The sequence below is a fragment of the Chiloscyllium punctatum genome, chromosome 41 (assembly GCF_047496795.1).
Source record: "Chiloscyllium punctatum isolate Juve2018m chromosome 41, sChiPun1.3, whole genome shotgun sequence".
Lineage (NCBI taxonomy): Eukaryota > Metazoa > Chordata > Chondrichthyes > Orectolobiformes > Hemiscylliidae > Chiloscyllium > Chiloscyllium punctatum.
In genome coordinates this window covers 43,953,240-43,973,040 of record NC_092779.1, presented here as the reverse complement: position 1 = coordinate 43,973,040, position 19,801 = coordinate 43,953,240, and the positions used below count along the sequence as shown (strand labels likewise).

Below are 19,801 nucleotides of genomic sequence, written 5' to 3'. Positions count from 1 at the left end.
CATTTTAACAATTGGTGTCATGTTGGCCCAGATGAGGTATTGAAGGTGTTAACTCCCCGTGAGGTTGTCTGTGCCGCAATGATCAGACTGATTCTAATCTTAAAAAATGGAATCAGTCTAACCATTGTGACACAGACAGCCTCACTGGGAGTTAACACCTTCATCTGGGCCAACATGACACCAATTGTTAAAGTGCACTTGAGAATGTAACTTTTTTTTAAAAAAAGTTTTGCGATTTACATATGAAAGAACTGAAACCAACGTGGTCATTCTAAAAGATGAGAGACTTAATGAACAATCCAGGTCTTTTTCAATATGTAATTTCAGTTACATCACACTAAACTTTTGCTATAAATTCTGTTTTACAGTCTTATTCTCCACAACCACCTGATGAAGGAGCAGCACTCTGAAAACTAGTGCTTCCAATTAAACCTGTTGGACGATAATCTGGTGTTGTGTGATTTTTAACTTTGTACACCCCAATCCAACACCGGTGTCTCCAAATCAAAAACCATTATTTTCTCTTTAATGTGTATTCACAATTTTGGCAAAACCGCTTATTTCAGATTTGTCTATGATAGATTACTTTGCATCTTCAGTAATGTTCAGATGTTTTTTCTTCCTGATTCTGATGTGCCATTTTTTTTCCCATTTTCTGAAGGATGGTGGCTGCAGTTGCCCAGGCGATGTTGCCAAAGCCTTTGGTAAGTATTCAAGTCATGTCTTTCGCATACTTACAAGAATATATTTGTATGAGGAATTGTTCTGTCTGTTGTATTTGATTTTTATAGAGTAAGTAAATAGAAGGGAACATAAAGGAGGACTTACTATCAATATTGATAATTTGGCAGATTGCAATGATCAGTTAATTAGTTCCAATAATGGAAGGACAAAACCAGTTTGTTACATTGGAAAACATTCATAGTGTAGCATTGAAACATTTTAACCTACAGGCTTTTGGGTCCAACTGATCTACACTGGTATTTAGATTAGATTAGATTAGATTAGATTACTTACAGCGTGGAAACAGGCCCTTCGGCCCAACAAGTCCACACTGACCCGTCGAAGCGTAACCCACCCAGACCCATTCCCCTACATTTACCCCTTCACCTAACACTACGGGCAATTTTAGCATGGCCAATTCACCTAACCTGCACATTTTTGGACTGTGGGAGGAAACCGGAGCACCCGGAGGAAACCCTCGCAGACACTGGGAGAATGTGCAAACTCCACACAGTCAGTTGCCTGAGGGGGGAAATGAACCTGGGTCTCTGGCGCTGTGAGGCAGCAGTGCCAACCACTGTGCCGCCCAAACTAAAATCCATTATTTAGGGCCCTACCTCCCTAATTCATCTAACCCTATTAATATAACTTTTTTTTTCATCCTTTCATGTAATGATCTAGCTTTCCCTTAAATTTCATTTTCTCCTCTCCATAAAAAGAACACCAACAATGACGAGCTCAGAAATGTCTATTGACTAATAGAACAGAAACCATTGATACAAAGAAAAGTGGGGAAAGAAGTTGATAAAATAAAATTTCTAAATCTTAGTGGAAAGATTAAGGCCCATGCTATTAATAGTAGTGTTGAGGCTACAAGAGTGGCTGTAGGGTTGGATAATTGACACAGTGTAGTCTCTATTTCAACGTTGGGTCTTCTCTTTGTTCCTCAAATGTCTAAATAATTTGAATATGGACACTATCAATTCATGAAAGAATTCAAATTAGGGAGCATGACAAATTGAGGAAGAGTGTAAGAGAACAGGTTGCGGGGGTGGGATACATGACAGAAACAATATTATGAATGCATTTTGGAAAGAACTTGAGAATATAAATATCCCATGGTTGCAGTTTCTCAGATCTTTAAAACAGTATTGGATAGGACACAATAAACTAAATGTATTTTATAGAAAGAGCACTGTTGACTGGGCAAAGTGCTCCTTACTAACATCTGGGGCTAGTCTAAAATTGGGAGAGCTGTCTCATGGGCTGGTCAAGCAACAGCCTGACATAGTCATACCCACTATAAGAATACTGTAGAAGTTCATCTAAATTCCTTAAACAGTACCTTCCAAATTACTGACCACTTCAATCCAGAAGGACAGGAGCAGGGAATACATGAGAACACCACCACCTACAAGTTCCCCTCCAAGCCACTCATCATCCTGACTTCAAATATATCATACTTCCCTCCGTGCCGCTGGATCAAAGTGCTGGAATCCCCCTCTCTAAAGGACATTGTGCCTCAATCTACAGCATGTGAACTGCAGTGATTCGAGAAGGCAGCTAACCACCACCTTCTCAAAGGCAACTAGGGATTGGAAATAAACGCTGGCCGGCCAGTGATGTCCATGTCCCACAAATGAATTTTTTAAAAATGCATGTAGACAAAATACAAAAGTTAGGAAGTGATGTCACTTTGCCTGAAACACTAATTAGATCACGGTTGGATTATAATATGTGGCTTTCCATCCTTCAATACAGAGAAGGTATTATAGACATATAAAAAGTCCAGTGTTGATTAAATGTGGTACCAGGGATAAACCAATAATTATAATGAGACAGTAAACATTAACAGTGATGGTTAATGAGCACTCTAATAAATGTATTGAACGTGCTTGCTTGGGGAGATAGTGAAAAGCTATTCCCAGTCAGTGGTTTGATAATATAAGGCAGAAAGAAAATGACTGGAACTGGCCCTTGAAGCCAACCATGGGAATTAAACACTTGTAAAAGAAGCAGATTGAAAAACATGAGGAAACAAAGTAGGGGTCAGAACAAATGGAACCCATGTGACACCAGCACCAGACATTGGCAGGGTGGATGCTGAAATGAAAATGATTCAATAGTCAACAGCCTTACTTGGCTACCATTTACATTCCTGGGGACTATTTGAAGCTGAGTCACACTGTTTATAATCCTGACATATAAACTAGTAAAGTGGGCTGGTGGGACCCAGGGAGATAGTGAGGAAAGAGGTCAGTCTGAAACTGGTATAGTTGGGAAAAGGAGCAAGTCTAACAGTTGGGCAAGCAGAGAACAAGGTAGGACTGATAAATTAAACTGCACTTATTTCAATGCAAGAGGCCCAACAGGGAAGGCAGATGAATTCAGGGCATGGTTAGGAAAATTGGACTGCGATATAATAGCAGTTACAGAGACATGGCTCAGGGATGAACAGGACTGGCAGGTTAATGTTCCAGGATACAAATGCTACAGGAAGGATCGAAAAGAGGCAAAAGAGGAGGGGCAGTGGCATTTTTAATAAGGGACAACATTACAGCTTAGTGTCGGGGGTGCTGGTCTGTTTATTGTACAACAGCTCCCTGGTTATGACACTGGGTTTACATAGTGAGATGTGGTGTGGCTAAAAAACACGAGGCAGATGCTTCCGAGGCAAAGGAAACTGATTTTATTAAAACAGTAAAATTGAGAATATATATAATTCATGACAAGAAAACAAATATTTAGGGGAAAAATGCAATGCTTCAAGTGAAATGAGACTTTTCTGACAGATACTAACACCGCAGTTAACTCTTGCAGCTCTGACTTGGTTGAGTGAGTTTTGAATTATAGAGAGTTGTTGATTACTGGGTGACAAGAAAAAAAGAGAGAGGGACAGAGGTTTTGGTTAAGAAAAAAAACAAGCATATGTCAGGTATAAACAGGATAGATAGAGTGAATGCTTAGAAGAGTATAAAAGCAGTAGGAGTATACTTAAGAGGGAAATCAGGAGGGCAAAAAGGGGACATGAGATAGCTTTGACAAATATGTTAAGGAGAATCCAAAGGGTTTTTATAAATACATTAAGGACAAGAGGGCAACTAGGGAGAGAATAGGGCCCCTCAAAGATCAACAAAGCAGCCTGTGTGGAACTGTAGGAGATGGGGGAGTACTAAACGAGTATCTTACATCAGTGTTTACTGTGCAGAAGGTCATGGAGGATATAGAATGTGAGGAAATAGATGGTAACATCTTGAAAAATGTCCAAATTACAGAGGAGGCGGTGTTGGATATCTTAAAATGCATACAGGTGGATAAATCCCCAGGACCTGATCAGGTGTACCCTAGAACTCTGGGAAACTAGGGAAGTGATTGTTGGACACCTTGCTGAGATATTTGTATCATCGATAGTCTCAGGTGAGGTGCCAGAAGACTGGAGGTTGGCTAATGTGATGCCACTATTTAAGAAAGGTGGAAAGGACAAGCCAGGTAACTGTAGGCTGGTGAGCCTAACATCAGTGGTGGGCAAGTTGTTGGAGGGAATTCTGAGGGATAAGGCAAGGTCTGATTTAGGGATAGTCAACATGGCTTTGTGCGTAGGAAATCATGTCTCACAAACTTGATTGAGTTTTTTAAAACTTTTTATTGTAAAAATCTCTTTTTATTAAATTACAAAATCATAACTACTGTATGAAAAAACAAAAATAAAGAATAACACAAACAGAACAAAACTATACTTGTGTACAAGATAAACAAATCAGTCAGTGATAAATAAATAAGTGCTCACTGCCATGAAACAATAGTTCCTGACCTTCGACACCTGCATCTATTTGAAATCCTTCCTGTCAGAACGCCAAATTTGCTAAACCAAACCATCATGGCTATACAAAGGCCTTCATTAAAGTGGCAGACAAATCTGTTTCTAGGTCACCCAAAAAGGGCTGCCATGTCTTATAAAAATTTTCAGTTTTTTGGTGCACCATATTTGTGAGGCAATCCAGGGGAATATGTTCCGTGGTTTGCTTACGCCAACCTGACAGACCTGCCGGTTTTCAGACATCCAGCACATCAAAATGGTTTTCCTCGTACAAAAAGTAAGAATATTAAAAAGTTTTCTGGGTTGGGATATCTGGTCGGCATGGTCGGGTTGGACCGAAGGGCCTGTTTCCATGCTGTACATCTCTATGACTCAATGTATCTTAAAGAAGATAAACTGGGCAGACCCAGGAGAAGAGAATCCATCTTCTCTTTGGTCCCCAAGACTGTCTGTGTTACTCCTGCCACAGCATTCCAGTACAAACCCAGTGGCAGGACCACAGACAACGAGTGAAAGTACCAGTACTTATTTTGCACTTGAGACACATTGAAGATACTCCACCTTAAATTTTGATAGGGTACATCTGGCCCAGGTTGTCTATGAAGAATCTTCAATTGCATGGCATGGGTTCTATTACAAATCGAAATCTTTTTCATATTCTCACAGACATCCTCCCGTGCCTCAAGAGATTTCAACTCCTAACACTCTTCCCCCATAAGTCACTCAATATCATCTGAGTAACCCCCCCCCCCCCCCCCCCCCAAAAACAAATGATTAAGAGTACTCACTGAGAGTGCTCTTGGCATTAAGCACCCTCTTCTATATCAGATCTGGAGAAGTCAGTCAAAAGCATAGTTTATTTTTGGATAAAATCTCAAATCTGGAAGAAACGAAAAAGGACTAACTTAATTGAGATTTTTGAAGAAGTAACAAAGAGGATTGATGAGGGCAGACGGGCCAGTGGGCTGAGGAGTGGCAGATGGAGTTTAATTTGGATAAATGTGAGATGCTACATTTTGGAAAGGCAAATCAGGGCAGATCTTATGCACTTATTGGTAAGGTCCTGGGCAGTATTCTTGAACAAAGAGACCTTGGAGTGCAGGTTCATAGTTCCTTGAAAGTGGAGCTATAGGTAGATAGGATAGTGAAGTCGGCATTTGGTATGCTTTCCTTTATTGGTCAGTGCATCAAGTATAGGGATTGGGAGGTCGTGTTACAGCTGTAAAGGACATTGGTTAGGCCACTTTTGAAACATTCTGTGCAATTCCAGTCTCTGTCCTATGGGAACGACTTTGTGAAACTTGAAAGGTTTCAGAAGAGATTTGCAAGGATGTTGCCAGAGCTGGAGGGTTTGAGCTATAGGGAGAGGCTGAATAGGCTGGGGCTGTTTTCTCTGGAGCATCAGAGGCTGAGGTTTACAAAACCTTATAGAGGTTTACAAAATCATGAGGGGCATGAATAGGGTAAAACATCAAGGCCTTTTCCCTGGGGTGGGGGAGTCCAGAACTAGAGGGCGAAGGTTCAGGATGAGAGGGGCAAAATATAAAAGGGACCTAAGGGGCAACTTTTTCACGCAGAGTATGGTGTGTGAATGGAATGAGCGAAGTGGTGGAGGCTGGTACAATGACAACATTTTGAAAGACATCTGGATGGGTATATGAATAGGAAGGATTTAGAGGGATGTGGGCCCAAGTGCTGGCAAGTTGGATTAGATTAATTTAGGGTATCTGGTCGGCATGGATGAGTTGGACCGAAGAGTCTGTTTTTGTGCTGTATGTGTCTATGACTGTACATGTCCACCCCATCAATTCCTTTGCAACATTGTGCAACTCTAATTCATAGGAACAGAAGTAGACCATTCAGCCCTTTGAACCCATTCCACCATTCAATGAGATCATGCCTGGTCTGTGGCCTATCCCCAGATATTGTCTTTGGTCCGCATCCCTTAATAAGTTTGCTTGACAAAAATTTATCTACCTCACATTTTAAATTAACAACTGATCTAGTATCCACTATCATTTCTGGATGAGAGTTCCAAGCATCTACCACCCTTTGTGTATCGATGTGTTTCCTAACATCTTTCCTGAACAGTCAGCCCTTAATCTCAGACTACGCACCCTCTTTCTAGAAATAGAAATAGTTTATCGTTATTTACACTGTCTTTTCTGTTAATATCATGAAAACTTTGATCTGATCACACCGTAACTTTTTTAAATTCTAGAGAAATATAGTGCCTAATTTGTATAATCTTCCTTATAAATTAACTCCTGAAGTTCAGGTATCAATCTTGTAAACCTACGTTTTACTCCATCCAAAGTTATGGTGCCCAGATCTGATCACAATACTCTGACTGGGGTCCAGCCAGGGTTTTGTACAAATGCAGCATAACCTTTGCTTTGTTGTGCTCCAGTCCTCTCAGTACACAGGCCAGAATTCCATTAGCTGCCTTGATTATTTTCTGCACCTGTTCATGACATTTTAAAGATTCATGCACCCGAATCTCAAAGTCTCTGTGGACATTTGCTGTATTTAACTTCATACCATCTAGAAAGTATCCTGCTCTATCATTTATTGGTCCAAAATGGATAACCTCACACTTATGTTGAATTCTATCTGCCACTGTTTTGCCCATTCAGTTAGGCTATCAATATGTCTTTGTAATTTTATGCTATCATCTACATTGTCTATAATGCTAACCTAAGTTTGTGTCATCAGCAAATTTGGATAGATGACTTTCTATGCCATTATCCCAATTGTTAATAAATAATGTGAATAATTGAGGCCCTAAATGCAGATTCTTGTGCGAACAGGTTAGTCATGTTTTGCCAATTTGAGAACCTACCCATCATCCCTACATTTTGTTGCCAGCCACTGAGTCAGTTTCCCATGAAGCAAAAACAGAAATTGCTGACTAAACTCAGCAGCTCTGGCAGTATCTGTGGGGAGAAAGCAGAGTTAAAGTTTTGAGTCCAGTGACTCCTCTTCAGATTTCTTCCTCTGAAGAAGCATTAACTCCTCTTTCTTTCCACAGATGCTGTCAGACTCGCTGAAATTTGCCAGCAATTTCTGTTTTGTTTCAGATCTCCAGCATCCGCAGTCCTTTGTTTCACTTCATCAGTCATGATTTTGACACAGCTCATCTGCTGCTGGCACTGTCATCTATACAGTTTTATCTTGAAGTTTTGAGTACTGTGTACAGTTTTGGCCTGTAACTTTAAGGATGGATATAGTTGCATTGAAAGCACCACAGTGAATGTTCACTAGAGCGGACTCTGGGCGGGGATGGTTAATTAATGATGACAGGCTGAGTAATTTGGGCTCCCATCTTTTGAGTTTAGAGAAGTGAAAAGTAATCTCATTGAAAGAAACAAGATTCTTAAGGGGTCTGACAAGATAAATTACAAAGGTAGTTTCTTCCTAGTTGCAGAATTTAGACGAATTGGAACAGTGTTAGGATAAGGGCCAATCATTGGGACAGAGATGAAATTTTTTTCACACTAAGAATGAGCTTGAATTTTCTCTCCGTAGGGTTGTGGATGTTCCATTGTTGAATTTACTTAACGCTCGGTAGACAGATGTTTGGTCTCATGGAATCAACAGTGTGGAGAATGTGTAAGAAAGAGGAGATGATGCCTGAGATCCAACTGAATGGTGGAGCAGGTTCAACATCTTCTGTGAACTGTTCTTGTTCCTATTTCTTGCATTCCTGAGTTCTGATCTAAAGCACTCCTGAATGGCAATTTATTTAAGACAGTGCTTGTGTAAATCTTCTCCTTGGTGACGGCCACCATACTCAGCTCTGCCACCTCACTTGAATTTTTGGCATATTACTGTTAAGCCACCATCACTCTGCTTGTTCAAATGCATTATTTCCCAGTCTAATAACTCAAGTTTAACACCATCTACTTATTTTCCAATTCCTTTATGGTTTCACACCTCCTTATCTCTGTAACCTCCTCTAACACTGCAAGCCTTTAAAATATCTGTGCTGCTCTAAATCCGTCCTCTTCTATACCATTCATTCTAATTGTGCAACCATTGATGGCTATACTTTCAATTCCGTTAGCTCTAAACTCTATAATAATCGCCATTAACCTCTTGGCTCTTTCTCGGTCTCTCCCCTCTTTTCAGCTTGATGAGTCTAGTTTCAACAACACTCGAGCACTTTCCAAACCAATGAACTCCAACACCTAGAAGGACAATTAAGGGCAGCAAATACAAGGGTGCTTCAACAGCTGCAACATTGCCTCCAGGTTACACATCAATCTAACTTCTAAATCTGTCACTGTTCCTTCACTGCATAAAATATCTGGAAACTCCATTCCTAACAGTACTCTAGGTGTATCTACAGTTTGATATCTTCTGGTCTGCAATGATTCAAGAAGGTGGCTCATCAATTAGGGATTGCTGTGCCACTGACATACTCATTCTAAGAATGCTAGACCAAGCTGATGGTCATCTGCCCTGATATTGCCTTCTATAGTTCAACAATGTCAATATTGTTTTAAATCGGTATTGATTGTGAAACATCTTGTGTCATCTTGATATGTTAAAGAAACTACATAACTTTAAATTGTTGCAAGCAAAGAGAAGACAAAATGTTGCATTTCTAAAAATCACACTGATTAGAAAATTTATGTCCAAACGTGATTCTTTATTGCATGAGTGAGTTGTAAAGTATCAAAGTTGCAGATAGCTTGTTGTTAGCAAAGTGCTTGAATTTTGATGTGTGGAGGGACTTGGTTTCTGTTGCCACTGGAGGGTGCTGCAGTACAAAACCTCAGGACTTGGAATAGATTTTTTTTAATCCTCCATTATCATGGATATTGCAAATTAAACAAATCGTTCTAATTAGCATCTGAATAAAAGTGTTACAAGAGGCTCCAAAGAAAACATCAAAGCTTAATGCAAAAAAAGTACCTTTTAAGGAGCAAATTGTGACAGCACCTTAGTACTCTTTTTGTACCACAGAAAGACAAATAAATTCATTTGCACACAGCTCTTATTATCAGGCAGGGTACTGGAGAGAGTTGGTGAAACACCAGTAGAAGGAGGAAAGTTGGTGACAGTATTAAACAATCGACAATTCTATCCAGGGACATGGAAAAATGACCAGTGTAATGTTTTTTAAAAGAACATTTCTTTGGTCAGCAGCGGATTCAGTATTCCGCAAGGACTCTAGGTCAGCCACACATTTGATTTTATTTACATTTAATAACACAAATCAAACAGAAAGAGACTGGAATCTGCACAGGAGAGTAATTTTACTTATTTGCTCTGAGTGTGGGCAGCATTGGCAAGGCCATATTTATTGCCATCTCTAACTTTCCTGAGGTGGGAAGTCATTGCGGAGATGGTGCTCCCTTAGTTGGGTAGATGGAGAATTCCAGGATTTCAATTGGTATTAAAAGCCACTATGTAATTGAGCCACTCTCTTGTACTGATTTCAGGGGCTGGAGCTGATTTTGTGATGCTAGGAGGAATGTTCGCAGGACACGATCAGTGTGCTGGAGAAATCATCGAGAGGAATGGTAAAAAGATGAAACTGTTCTATGGAATGAGCTCTGATACAGCCATGAAGAAACATGTTGGATGTGTGGCCGAATACAGGTAATGTAATTAAGAATAGCATCAGTTTCATAAACCATTGCCATTCCTAATAAAAGAAGTAGGATCGTCTTGAATTATTTTATTTATGTGACACCTGTGCTCATAACTCAGTACAGAAAGATTTTGCTGGAAATTGAATTCTGTTTTGGGAGAAGTCACTTTACTTAAAGTCCTTTACTTATACGATCTACACTTGCCTCAGTCAGAACCATATGGAACATCGTCTCTTTGACCAGGTCCACGAGAGGTACACTTCTGCTATTCTACATTGTAGTTATGAAATTATGACACCTCTTTCCTTCAAAAGTTAAATAATTTATTTTCAATTTAACTGTCAAACATTAAGGTTAGGCTAGTCTTTATGACAAAGACTTTCCGGATGTTAACAAGATGCACACTTGTGCATATTTACATTTAACATGAAACTTATAGAATAAACTTTAACTCTAAATTCTTGAGAAAAAAAGATTTACTGAGACCAGTGTCACTCCTGTGTCTGTAATGACAGCATTGACACAACTGGGAATGGTCAACAAATGTTGACCTTACCTGTAACCTCCTGCCATGGTATGAAAGGGTAAGGAAAACATTGCTGCTGTTATATTTCTGTAGGGCTACTTACAGAGACTGACTTTGTTGTCACCGGTATCCAAGATGCAAATCTTTCAGGGCTGACCATTGGATTGACAGTTGGGTTAATTGTAAAGGCTTTTCCAAAAAAATATTCTTAACAAATTTGTTTGCTTTGGTTGTTTCTAGTGGACTCAGTGATGGTGCAACCAGGAGAACAGTGTGTAAAAACTGGTTCCAGGTAGATTTTCTGTTAGATTGCAGTGTTCCAATACTATTGGTTCTTAATCTCAGCTAAGTCAACTTTATTTTCATCAGGTGTCACTTTCTTGCAATGAGACACATTCTGTCAACTTATTCTGAAGTGACTGCTTCAGAACGTACATGACAGTATATTGGAGCAAGGATGCTGAAAGGGTGAGCAAGTTGAAAAAGGGCAGAAATATTGCTGCCTAGATTCTCCAGATTTGCATTCCTCCTCCAATGACACTAGCAAAAACTCCCACCAGGACATCAGTTCCAGGCTTGTCCAGGTGCAACCAGGATAAATGCAATTTCTTAAGAAATCACATTAAAACATAATCACTCCATGTTTCTTGAATGGGATGGTACATCGCCTCACGGTTGCTAGGATCAAGGATGTCTTGGTGAGGCTTCAAGACATTCTGAAGAGGGACGGTGGTTGTAGTACACATCAGTACCAACTATATTAGTTTTTTTTAAAAAGGGGATGCAGTCCTAAAAGCAGAATGTAAGGAGTTAGAAATCAAGTTAAAAAGTAGGATCTCAAAGATAGTGATCTCAGACTTGCCACCAGTGACAAGTGCTAGTCAGAGTAAAAGATAGCAGGATATAGAAGATGTATATATGACTGGATCGATGGTATGAGGGGGTGATTTTAGATACTTGGGACATTGGAACATGTTCTGGGGTGGTAGGACCAGTGCAAGCTGGTTGCACCTGGACAGGACTGGATCTGATGCCCTGGTGGGAGAACTTCCTAGTTCTTTGGAGAAGGTTTAAACTAAACTGGTAGAGGGATGGGAACGTATGTAACGAGACAGAAGAGAGAGAAACAGGGGCAAAAACAAAAGACTGAATAGGGAAAAAGCAGTGATGGGCAGAGGATTGAAGCCTCGGTGCAAAATAATGCAAATGGGATTAAGAATATTATAAATGGGTCCTAAAGTCCTAATGTGCAGAGTATTTGCAATACCATGGGATTATGCATTTATAGTCGCAGGGTGACAGGGATGGGAACTGAATATCCAGGGGTATTCAGTTTTTAGGAAGATCAGACAAAATGAACATTATTAGTTAAAGAGGAAATTAAGAGGGGTAGAACTTAGAAACACCAAGGTGTAGAAAAGAATAATGGTATAAACTCAAACTGTTAGTGATGTTAGGGAAAGTTTAAAAATCTCACAACACCAGGTTATAGTCCAACAGGTTTATTTGGAAGAACATCTTTCAGAGTGCTGCTCCTTCATCAGGTAGCTACAATTATTAAATAAATACAAATATAACAGCAGTAACTTTTTTCCTTACTCTTTTATGCCATGTTGAGGAAGACATTAAACAGGAAATGTAATAAAGGTACAACTATAATTATGAGTGACTTTAATCTGTATATAGATTGGATAAATTAAATCGGTAATAATACTGTGGAGGATGTTCTTGGAGTATGTACAGGATGGTTTTCTGGATCAAAACATAGAGGCACCAGCTAGAGAACAGGCCATCTTTGACAGGGTATTATGTAATGATGAATGAATAATTGGCAATCTAGCTGTGTGGGATCTCTTGGGGAAAAGGTCAATAAGATAGAATTCTTCAATAAAGAGAAGAGTATGTAGTTGGTTCTGAGACTGAGCCTGAATCTAAATAAAGGAAACATGGATGGTATGAAGTCAAGCTGGCAATGACAGTACATAGGCAGTCACAATATTCAAAGAATACATGGATGAACTGAAACAATTGTTAATTCCTATCTGAACCAATATCCTTGAGGGTAGGGTTGCTAGTGTTTTGGGAGGAATTTAAATTAGTTCAGCAGTGGGAGGGGACACCAAGCATTAGTACAATGGAAAAACAGCATAATACAGTAAAGTAACCAGGATAGAGAGATTCCACCATGTTGCGATTCAAGGGCGGAAGGTGATGCTAGATGACCTCTATTTTAATGCCAGGAGTATGAGGGAAAACTTGAGTTAAACACATGCATTGGTATGTGGAATCACAATGTTGCAATCACAGAGACCTGATTGAGAGAGAGAGAGAGACAGGACTCCCAATGCAACTTGCCAGGATATAGGATTTTCAGATGTGTGTGTAAAAGATGTTGTCATTTACATAAATGATTTGTAGTAAACATAGGAGGTATGGTTAGTAGGTTTGCAGATGTTACAAAATTGAGTTCATGGAATCGTAGAGACCAACAGCATGGAGACAAGCCCTTTGGCCCAAACTGGTCCATGCCGACCAAAATGTCCATCTACACTAACCCCATTTCCCTGCACGAGCCCGTACCCTTCTAAACCTTTCCTATCCATGTATTTGTCCAAATGCTTTCTAAATGTTAATGTCCTCGCCTCAACCACTGCGCTGGCAGCTCATTCCATATACATATGACCCTCTGTGTAAAAAAAAAAGTTGCCCCTCAGGTTCCCTTTTATTCTTTCCCCACTAACCTTAAACTAATGCCCTCTAGTCCTTGATTCCCCGACCTTGGGAAAAAGACTGAGGGCATTCACCCTATCCATGCCTCTTGTGATCTTATTCACCTCTATAAGGTTTCCCCCTCAGTCTCCTACAGGCTGAAAGAAAAAGTCGTAGCTTGTCCAACCTCTCCCTATAACTCAGACCCTTGAGTGCTGGCATCCTTTGAAATTTCTTCTGACTCTTTCCAGTTTAATAACATTCTTGCTATAGCAAGGAGACCAAAAGTGAACAGAATACTCCCAATGTGGTCTCCCCAATGTCCTGTGTAACTACAACACAACTTCCCAACTTCTATACTTGGTGCTCTGACTGTTGAATGCCACTGCGTCAAAAGCCTTCATCACTTTCCTATCTACTTGTGCCTCCACTTTCAGAGAACTGTGAACCTGATCTCCAAGGTCCCTCTGTTCCACTACACTCACTAAGGTCCATTACCCTCTGCTTCCTACCATCAAGCCAATTGTGTATCCAATTTGCCAACTCCCCTGGATTCCATGTGATCTAACCTTCTAGAGCAGTCTACCCTGTGGAACCTTATCCAAGGCCTTGCTGAAATCCATAGAGACTATGTCACCTGTTCTGCCTCCTTTAACCTCCCTGGTCACTTCATCAAAAAACTCTACAAATTTGTGAAGCATCATCTCCCATGCACAAAGCCATACCGGCTATTCCTAACCATACCTTGTCTTTCCAAATGCATGTATATCTTATCTCTCTGAATTTTCTCCAATAACTTACCTACCACAGATGTTACGCTTACTGGTCTATAGTTCCCAGGTTTTTCTTTGCAGCCGTTCTTGAATAAGGGCACAACATTCAGCACCCTCTAGTCTCCTAGGATCTCACCTGTGATTAAAGATAATGCAAAAATATCAGCCAAGACCCCCGTAATTTCTTCTCTAACCTCTTGCAGTGTTTTTGGATAAATCTGGTCAGGACTAGGAGATTAAGACCATAAGACATAGGAGCATTAATTAGGCCATTCAGCCCATTAAGTCTGCTCTGCCATTCAATCGTGGCTGATAGGTTTCTCGACCCCATTCTCCCTGTAACCCTTGATACTCAAGAACCTATTGACCTCCGTCTTAAATATACTCAGTGACCTGGCCTCCACAGCCTTCTGTGACAATGAATTCCATAGATTCCCGACTCTCTGGCTGAAGAAGGTTCTTCTTATGTCCGTTCTAAAAGGTCTTCTCTTTATTTTACAGCTGTGCCCTCGGTTCCTAGTCTCTCCTACCAATGGAAACGTCTTCCCAACATCTACTGTGTCCAGGCCATTCAATATTCTGCAAGTTTCAATTAAATGCCCGCTCATCCTTCTAAACTCCATAGAGTATAGTCAGCTTTCAAACATTCCTCATATGTTAAGCTTTTCATTCCTGGGACCATTCTCATGAACCTCCTCTGAACATGCTCCAGGGCCAGTACATCCTTCCTGAGATATGGGGCCCAAAACTGCACACAACACTCCAAACCTGGTCTGACCACAGCCTTATAGAGCCTCAGAAGTACATCCCTGCTTTTATATTCAAGTCCCCTCAAAATAAATGTCATCATTGCATTTACCTTCCTAATTACTGACTCAACCTGCAAGTTTACCTTGAGAGAATCCTGGACTAGAACTCCCAGGTCTCTTTGCACTTCAGACTTCTGAATTTTCTCCCCATTTAGAAAATAGTCCACGCCTCAATTCTTCCTCAAACTTTCCTAGGTTGTACTCTATATGCCCACTCTCTTAAACTGTCCAAATCCGTCTGCAGTCTCCTGTCCTCTCAATGCTACCTGTCCCTCTACCTATCTTTGTATCATCTGCAAACTTAGCCAGAATGCCCTCAGTTCCTTCATCTAGTCTGATAATGTATAAAGTGAAAAGTTGTGGTCCCAACACTGAGCCTTGCAGAACACCACTTGTCACGAGCTGCCATCCTGAGAAGGGCTCTTTTATCCCCACTCTCTGCTTTTTGTCAGACAGCCAAGCTTCTATCCATGCTAGAACCTTGCCTCTAACACCATGGACCCTTATCTTGCTTAGTAGCCTCCTGTGTCGCACCTTGTCAAAGACCTTCTTGAAGTCCAGGTAGGACTGGTTCTCCTTTGTCCAACCTGCTCATTACTTCCTCAGAGTTCTAGCAGATTTGTCAAGCATGACCTTCCCTTGATGAAACCATGCTGATTTTGCCCTATTTTACCATACATTTCCAATCACAATCCATCACAATGGATTCCAGGATCTTACCCAGACCGAGGTTGGGCTAATAGGTCTGTAATTTTCCATATTTTGCATTACACCCTTTTTGAACAGGGGTGTCACGTTAGCATTTTCCAGTTCTCTGGGACCTGTTCTGATTCTAGCGATTCCTGAAAGATTACCACTAACGCCTCTATCTCTTCAGCTATCCCCCTTAGAACTCTGGGTTGTAGTCCAGCTATCCAGGTGATTTATTCCACCTCCAAGCGATTCAGTTTACTAGCACCTTCTCCTTGGTGATGGCCACCATGCTCAGCTCTGCCCCCTCACTTGAATTTTTGGCATATTACTTGTGTTTTGCACCATAAGGACTGACATGAAATAATTATTCAGTTCTTCAGCCATTTCTTCCCCACTACTTTCTCTCCAGCATCATTTTCCAGCAGCCCACTGTCCACTTTGCCTCTCTTTTGCCCTTTATATATCTAAAGAAACTCTTACAGTCTTCCTTTATATTACTGGCTAGCTTACCCTAATTTTTAATCTTTTTTTTTGGTTGCCCCCCATGTTGGTCTTTGTAAGCTTCCCAATCCTCTGGTTTCCCACTGTCTTGTGCCACATTATATGCTTTCTCTTTTGCTTTTATACTATCCCTAACATCCCTAGTCAGCCATGGTTGCCTCACCCTCCCTGTACCATTGGTTCTTTTTCCTCAGGATGAATCTCTGCTGTGTCTCCTGAATTACTCCCAGAAACTCCTGCCATTGCTGTTCCACTGCCTTTCCTGCTAGGGTCCTCTCCCAGTCAATTCTACCCAGCTCCTCCCTCATGCCTCTGTAGTTGCCTTTATTCAGCTGTAATACAGTTACCTCTGATTCTATCTTCTCCCTCTCAAATTGCCAAGTAAATTCAATCATATTATGATCACTGCCTCCTTCGGGTCCCTTCACCTTAAGCTCCCTTATCAAGTCTGCCTCATTGCACAACACTAAATCCACTGCTGCATGTTCCCTATTGGGTTCCACCACAAGCTGCTGCAAAAAGCCATCTTGTAGACATTCCACAAATTCCTCTTCTTGCAATCCACTACCAACCTGATTTTCCCAATCCACCTGCATATTGAAATCCCCCATGATCACTGTAACTTTGCCTTTTCTATCTCCCAGTGTATCTTGCACCCCAGCTCCTGATTACTGATTGGACACCTGTACATAACTCCAACTATGGGTTTTTTTTATCTTTTGCGGTTCCCCAACTCTACCCACACAGATTCTACACCATCTGACCTGACTTCGTTTCTTATTATTGATTTAATTTAATTTCTTATTAATAAGGCAACCCCTCCCCCTCTGCCCACCTGCCTATCTGTTCAATAGGATGTGTATCCTTGAATATTCAGCTCCCAATCCTGATCCCCTTGCAGCCACATCTCCGTGACGCCCACCACCTGCCAATTTCGATCATCATCATAAGCTCATTTACCTTATTCCTTATATTGCATGCATTCAGATATAACACCTTCAGTCCTGTATTAACTCTCTCTCTTCTCATTATCAATTATTTGTCCAGTGTGGTTGAAGTTTGATTGCTAACCCTTTCCATACACTGTCCTATTTGTGTCTGGGCTGGAGATTTTAATAACCTCCCCTGAATTCTGCAGTCTTACCTCCTCCTTTAATTCAGATTTTCTAATTTTCCCCTATAACTGAACAAAGCCCTAGTTATGTGATTTGCTAGGACTCTGGTCCCAGCACAGTTCTGATGAAGACCATCCCAATGTAACAGGTCCCTTCTTCCCTTGTACTGGTGTCAATGTCCCATGATTTCAAACCCCCAGCAATCTTTGAGCCACACATTTACATGCTTAATCTTATTGACCCTGTGCCAATTAGCAAGCACATGGCTCAAGTAGTAATCCAGAGGTTATTACCTCTTTTTGGTTCTGCTTTTTAAATTAGCTCAGAGCTGTTCATACTCCCTTAGTAAAGCTTCTACCCTAGTTTTATCTAGGTCATTGGTACCTATGTGGACCACAACTACTGGATCTTTACCTTCCCACTCAAAGTTCCTCTGCAGCCCTGATGAGATATTCTGAACCCGAGCACCAGGCAGGTAACACAACTTTCAGGCCTCTGGATCCTAGTCACAGAGAACAGTGTCTAGGCCTCTAACTAGGTTATCCCCAATTATGACATTTCTCTTCTCTCACTTGAATGGCTCCCTGCACCATGGTGCTGCAGCCAGTTGACTCATCCTCCCTGCAGTCCCCATTCCCATCCACATGGGAGCAAAACTTTTGAACCTATTGCACAAAGGCAGGGGCTAAGGCTGCTGCAACTCTATCTCCTCGATCCCTCTAACTGCCTCATGCACAGCCACACCCTCCTGTCTTTGAACACTGGCTGAATTTGGGTTGGTTAGTTTAAGGGTTGAGATTGTCTCCTGAAACACTGCGTCCAGATAACTCCCCCTCTCCCTGATGTGTTGTAACGTTTGAAGCTCAGACTCCAGCTCATCCACTCTGGGCCGGAGTTCTCCAAGCAACCAATGTTTACTATGGACATAGTCACTGGGAACCAGTATGGGGTTCACCAGCTCTCACATCACCTGACCCTCCATCCTTATTTTGTTAAATTAGCTGTGAGATCTCTGTTTTTCCAACTTGGTCTTCATTTTGCAGGATCTCTCACTTACCATGCAACCATTTCAGTTCTCAAGGCACATTAGCATATTCTGTCTGAAGTCCCTGATCACAGTTTGCACTGACAAGGTGCCCAATTACAAACCCACCCTCACTCAGCTCATGACAATCCCGATGGTACAGATTCTGCAAAGATTCCCTTCTCCAACCCTTTTAAATGGTCGGCTGGGCTCTGACCACAGTGAAATAGTAGGAATGAGTCTTGCTCAGCTCCACTAGGCTTCTCTCGAACTGTCTTCCATGAGTGCCCATTTTCTACCACAAAACATAGACAATGCTGTCTCTGCCCTGTTCTCAGAGACCAGAATCAGAATCTACAGAGAGTTTGCTTAAAAATACGGTTTCGTTTGGTATTTCAGTAGACTGGAAATTTCTCCAAAACGAAAAGAAAAGGCTGAGACACTGCAATCAAGTTTTTTCATCCCTGTGGCAACCTCAGGTCACATGGGCACTTCTTCACACCAAATGATATCGTAATCGGGAAACTGGTTCACCACCTATCAAAATACGTCCCAACACATTTCAATTTTAATGGGACACCACACAAAAGAAAACTCAGGGTTTTACTAGCACATGGGTCATTGCAGTTCACAAATGCAGACTAACTGACCTGCTCTGCATTTCAGACTTCCAGCTTTCTCCCTTTCCAAAAAAAAAATTGCGGAAGGATCTTTGGTGATTAAAGCAGTTTTACAATCTTCAGGAAGCATACTTTCAGGCATCACAGTATCCAAACAACAGAGTCACAGTGTGAAGTGCAACAATGAGAAGAATGCATGAACCTTGTCAAGAAGCCTTCAAATCAAATAAAGTCTCCAGCATTTAGCTTCCATATAATGGCAGTACATTTAATTGGAAGAATGCTCATAGCCACAGAACAGATCTTTCATTCAGATTTTGAAGGCATTTTCTGTACTTAAGAGGCAATAGGTGCTCTTGCTGAAGTAAAATCACCACATGATAGAAATCAGAAATTAAAACATTAGAATAGTGAAAAGTTAGAAATGTTTGAACAAATGAAAGGCTGGAGCATGTGGAAAAGAGTGAAATGGAAAGTTTAAAAGGCATTTGGATGGGTATGTGAATAGGAAGGGTTTGGAGGGATATGGGCTGGGTGCTGGCAGGTGGGACTAGATTGGGTTGGGATATCTGGTCGGTATGGACAGGTTGGACCAAAGGGTCTGTTTCCATGCTTTTCATCTATATGACTTCCTGGTCTTCATCTTTGGTGATTGGTTATCAACCAATAATCATTACAACCTCACTCACTCACACAGTAACTTTGATTGTACTTCCTGCACTCTACACCCTGTAAGGATTCCATTCTCCCAGTTCATTTCACAAATTATAATATTGCAACGTTTCACAGAAGCAGTTCCACTGCTTCCTTTCTTTGTTTCCACTGAGGACACCCTCTGCTAACCTTCTACTTCCTTCCAAAACCATTATAGTATTTGTTTATTCTCAT

At 41.0% G+C, this 19,801-nt stretch overlaps 1 protein-coding gene across 1 annotated transcript in view; it reads left to right on the top strand.

Moving 5' to 3' along the window:
- gmpr (guanosine monophosphate reductase) overlaps positions 1 to 19,801 on the top strand; it is a 105,802-nt gene that overhangs the window by 79,236 nt on the left and 6,765 nt on the right. Inside the window, exons 7-8 of the mRNA XM_072560818.1 lie at positions 662 to 704; positions 9,991 to 10,150. Of these exons, the coding sequence (XP_072416919.1) occupies positions 662 to 704; positions 9,991 to 10,150 (203 nt within the window). The remainder of the gene's footprint in view (positions 1 to 661; positions 705 to 9,990; positions 10,151 to 19,801) is intronic.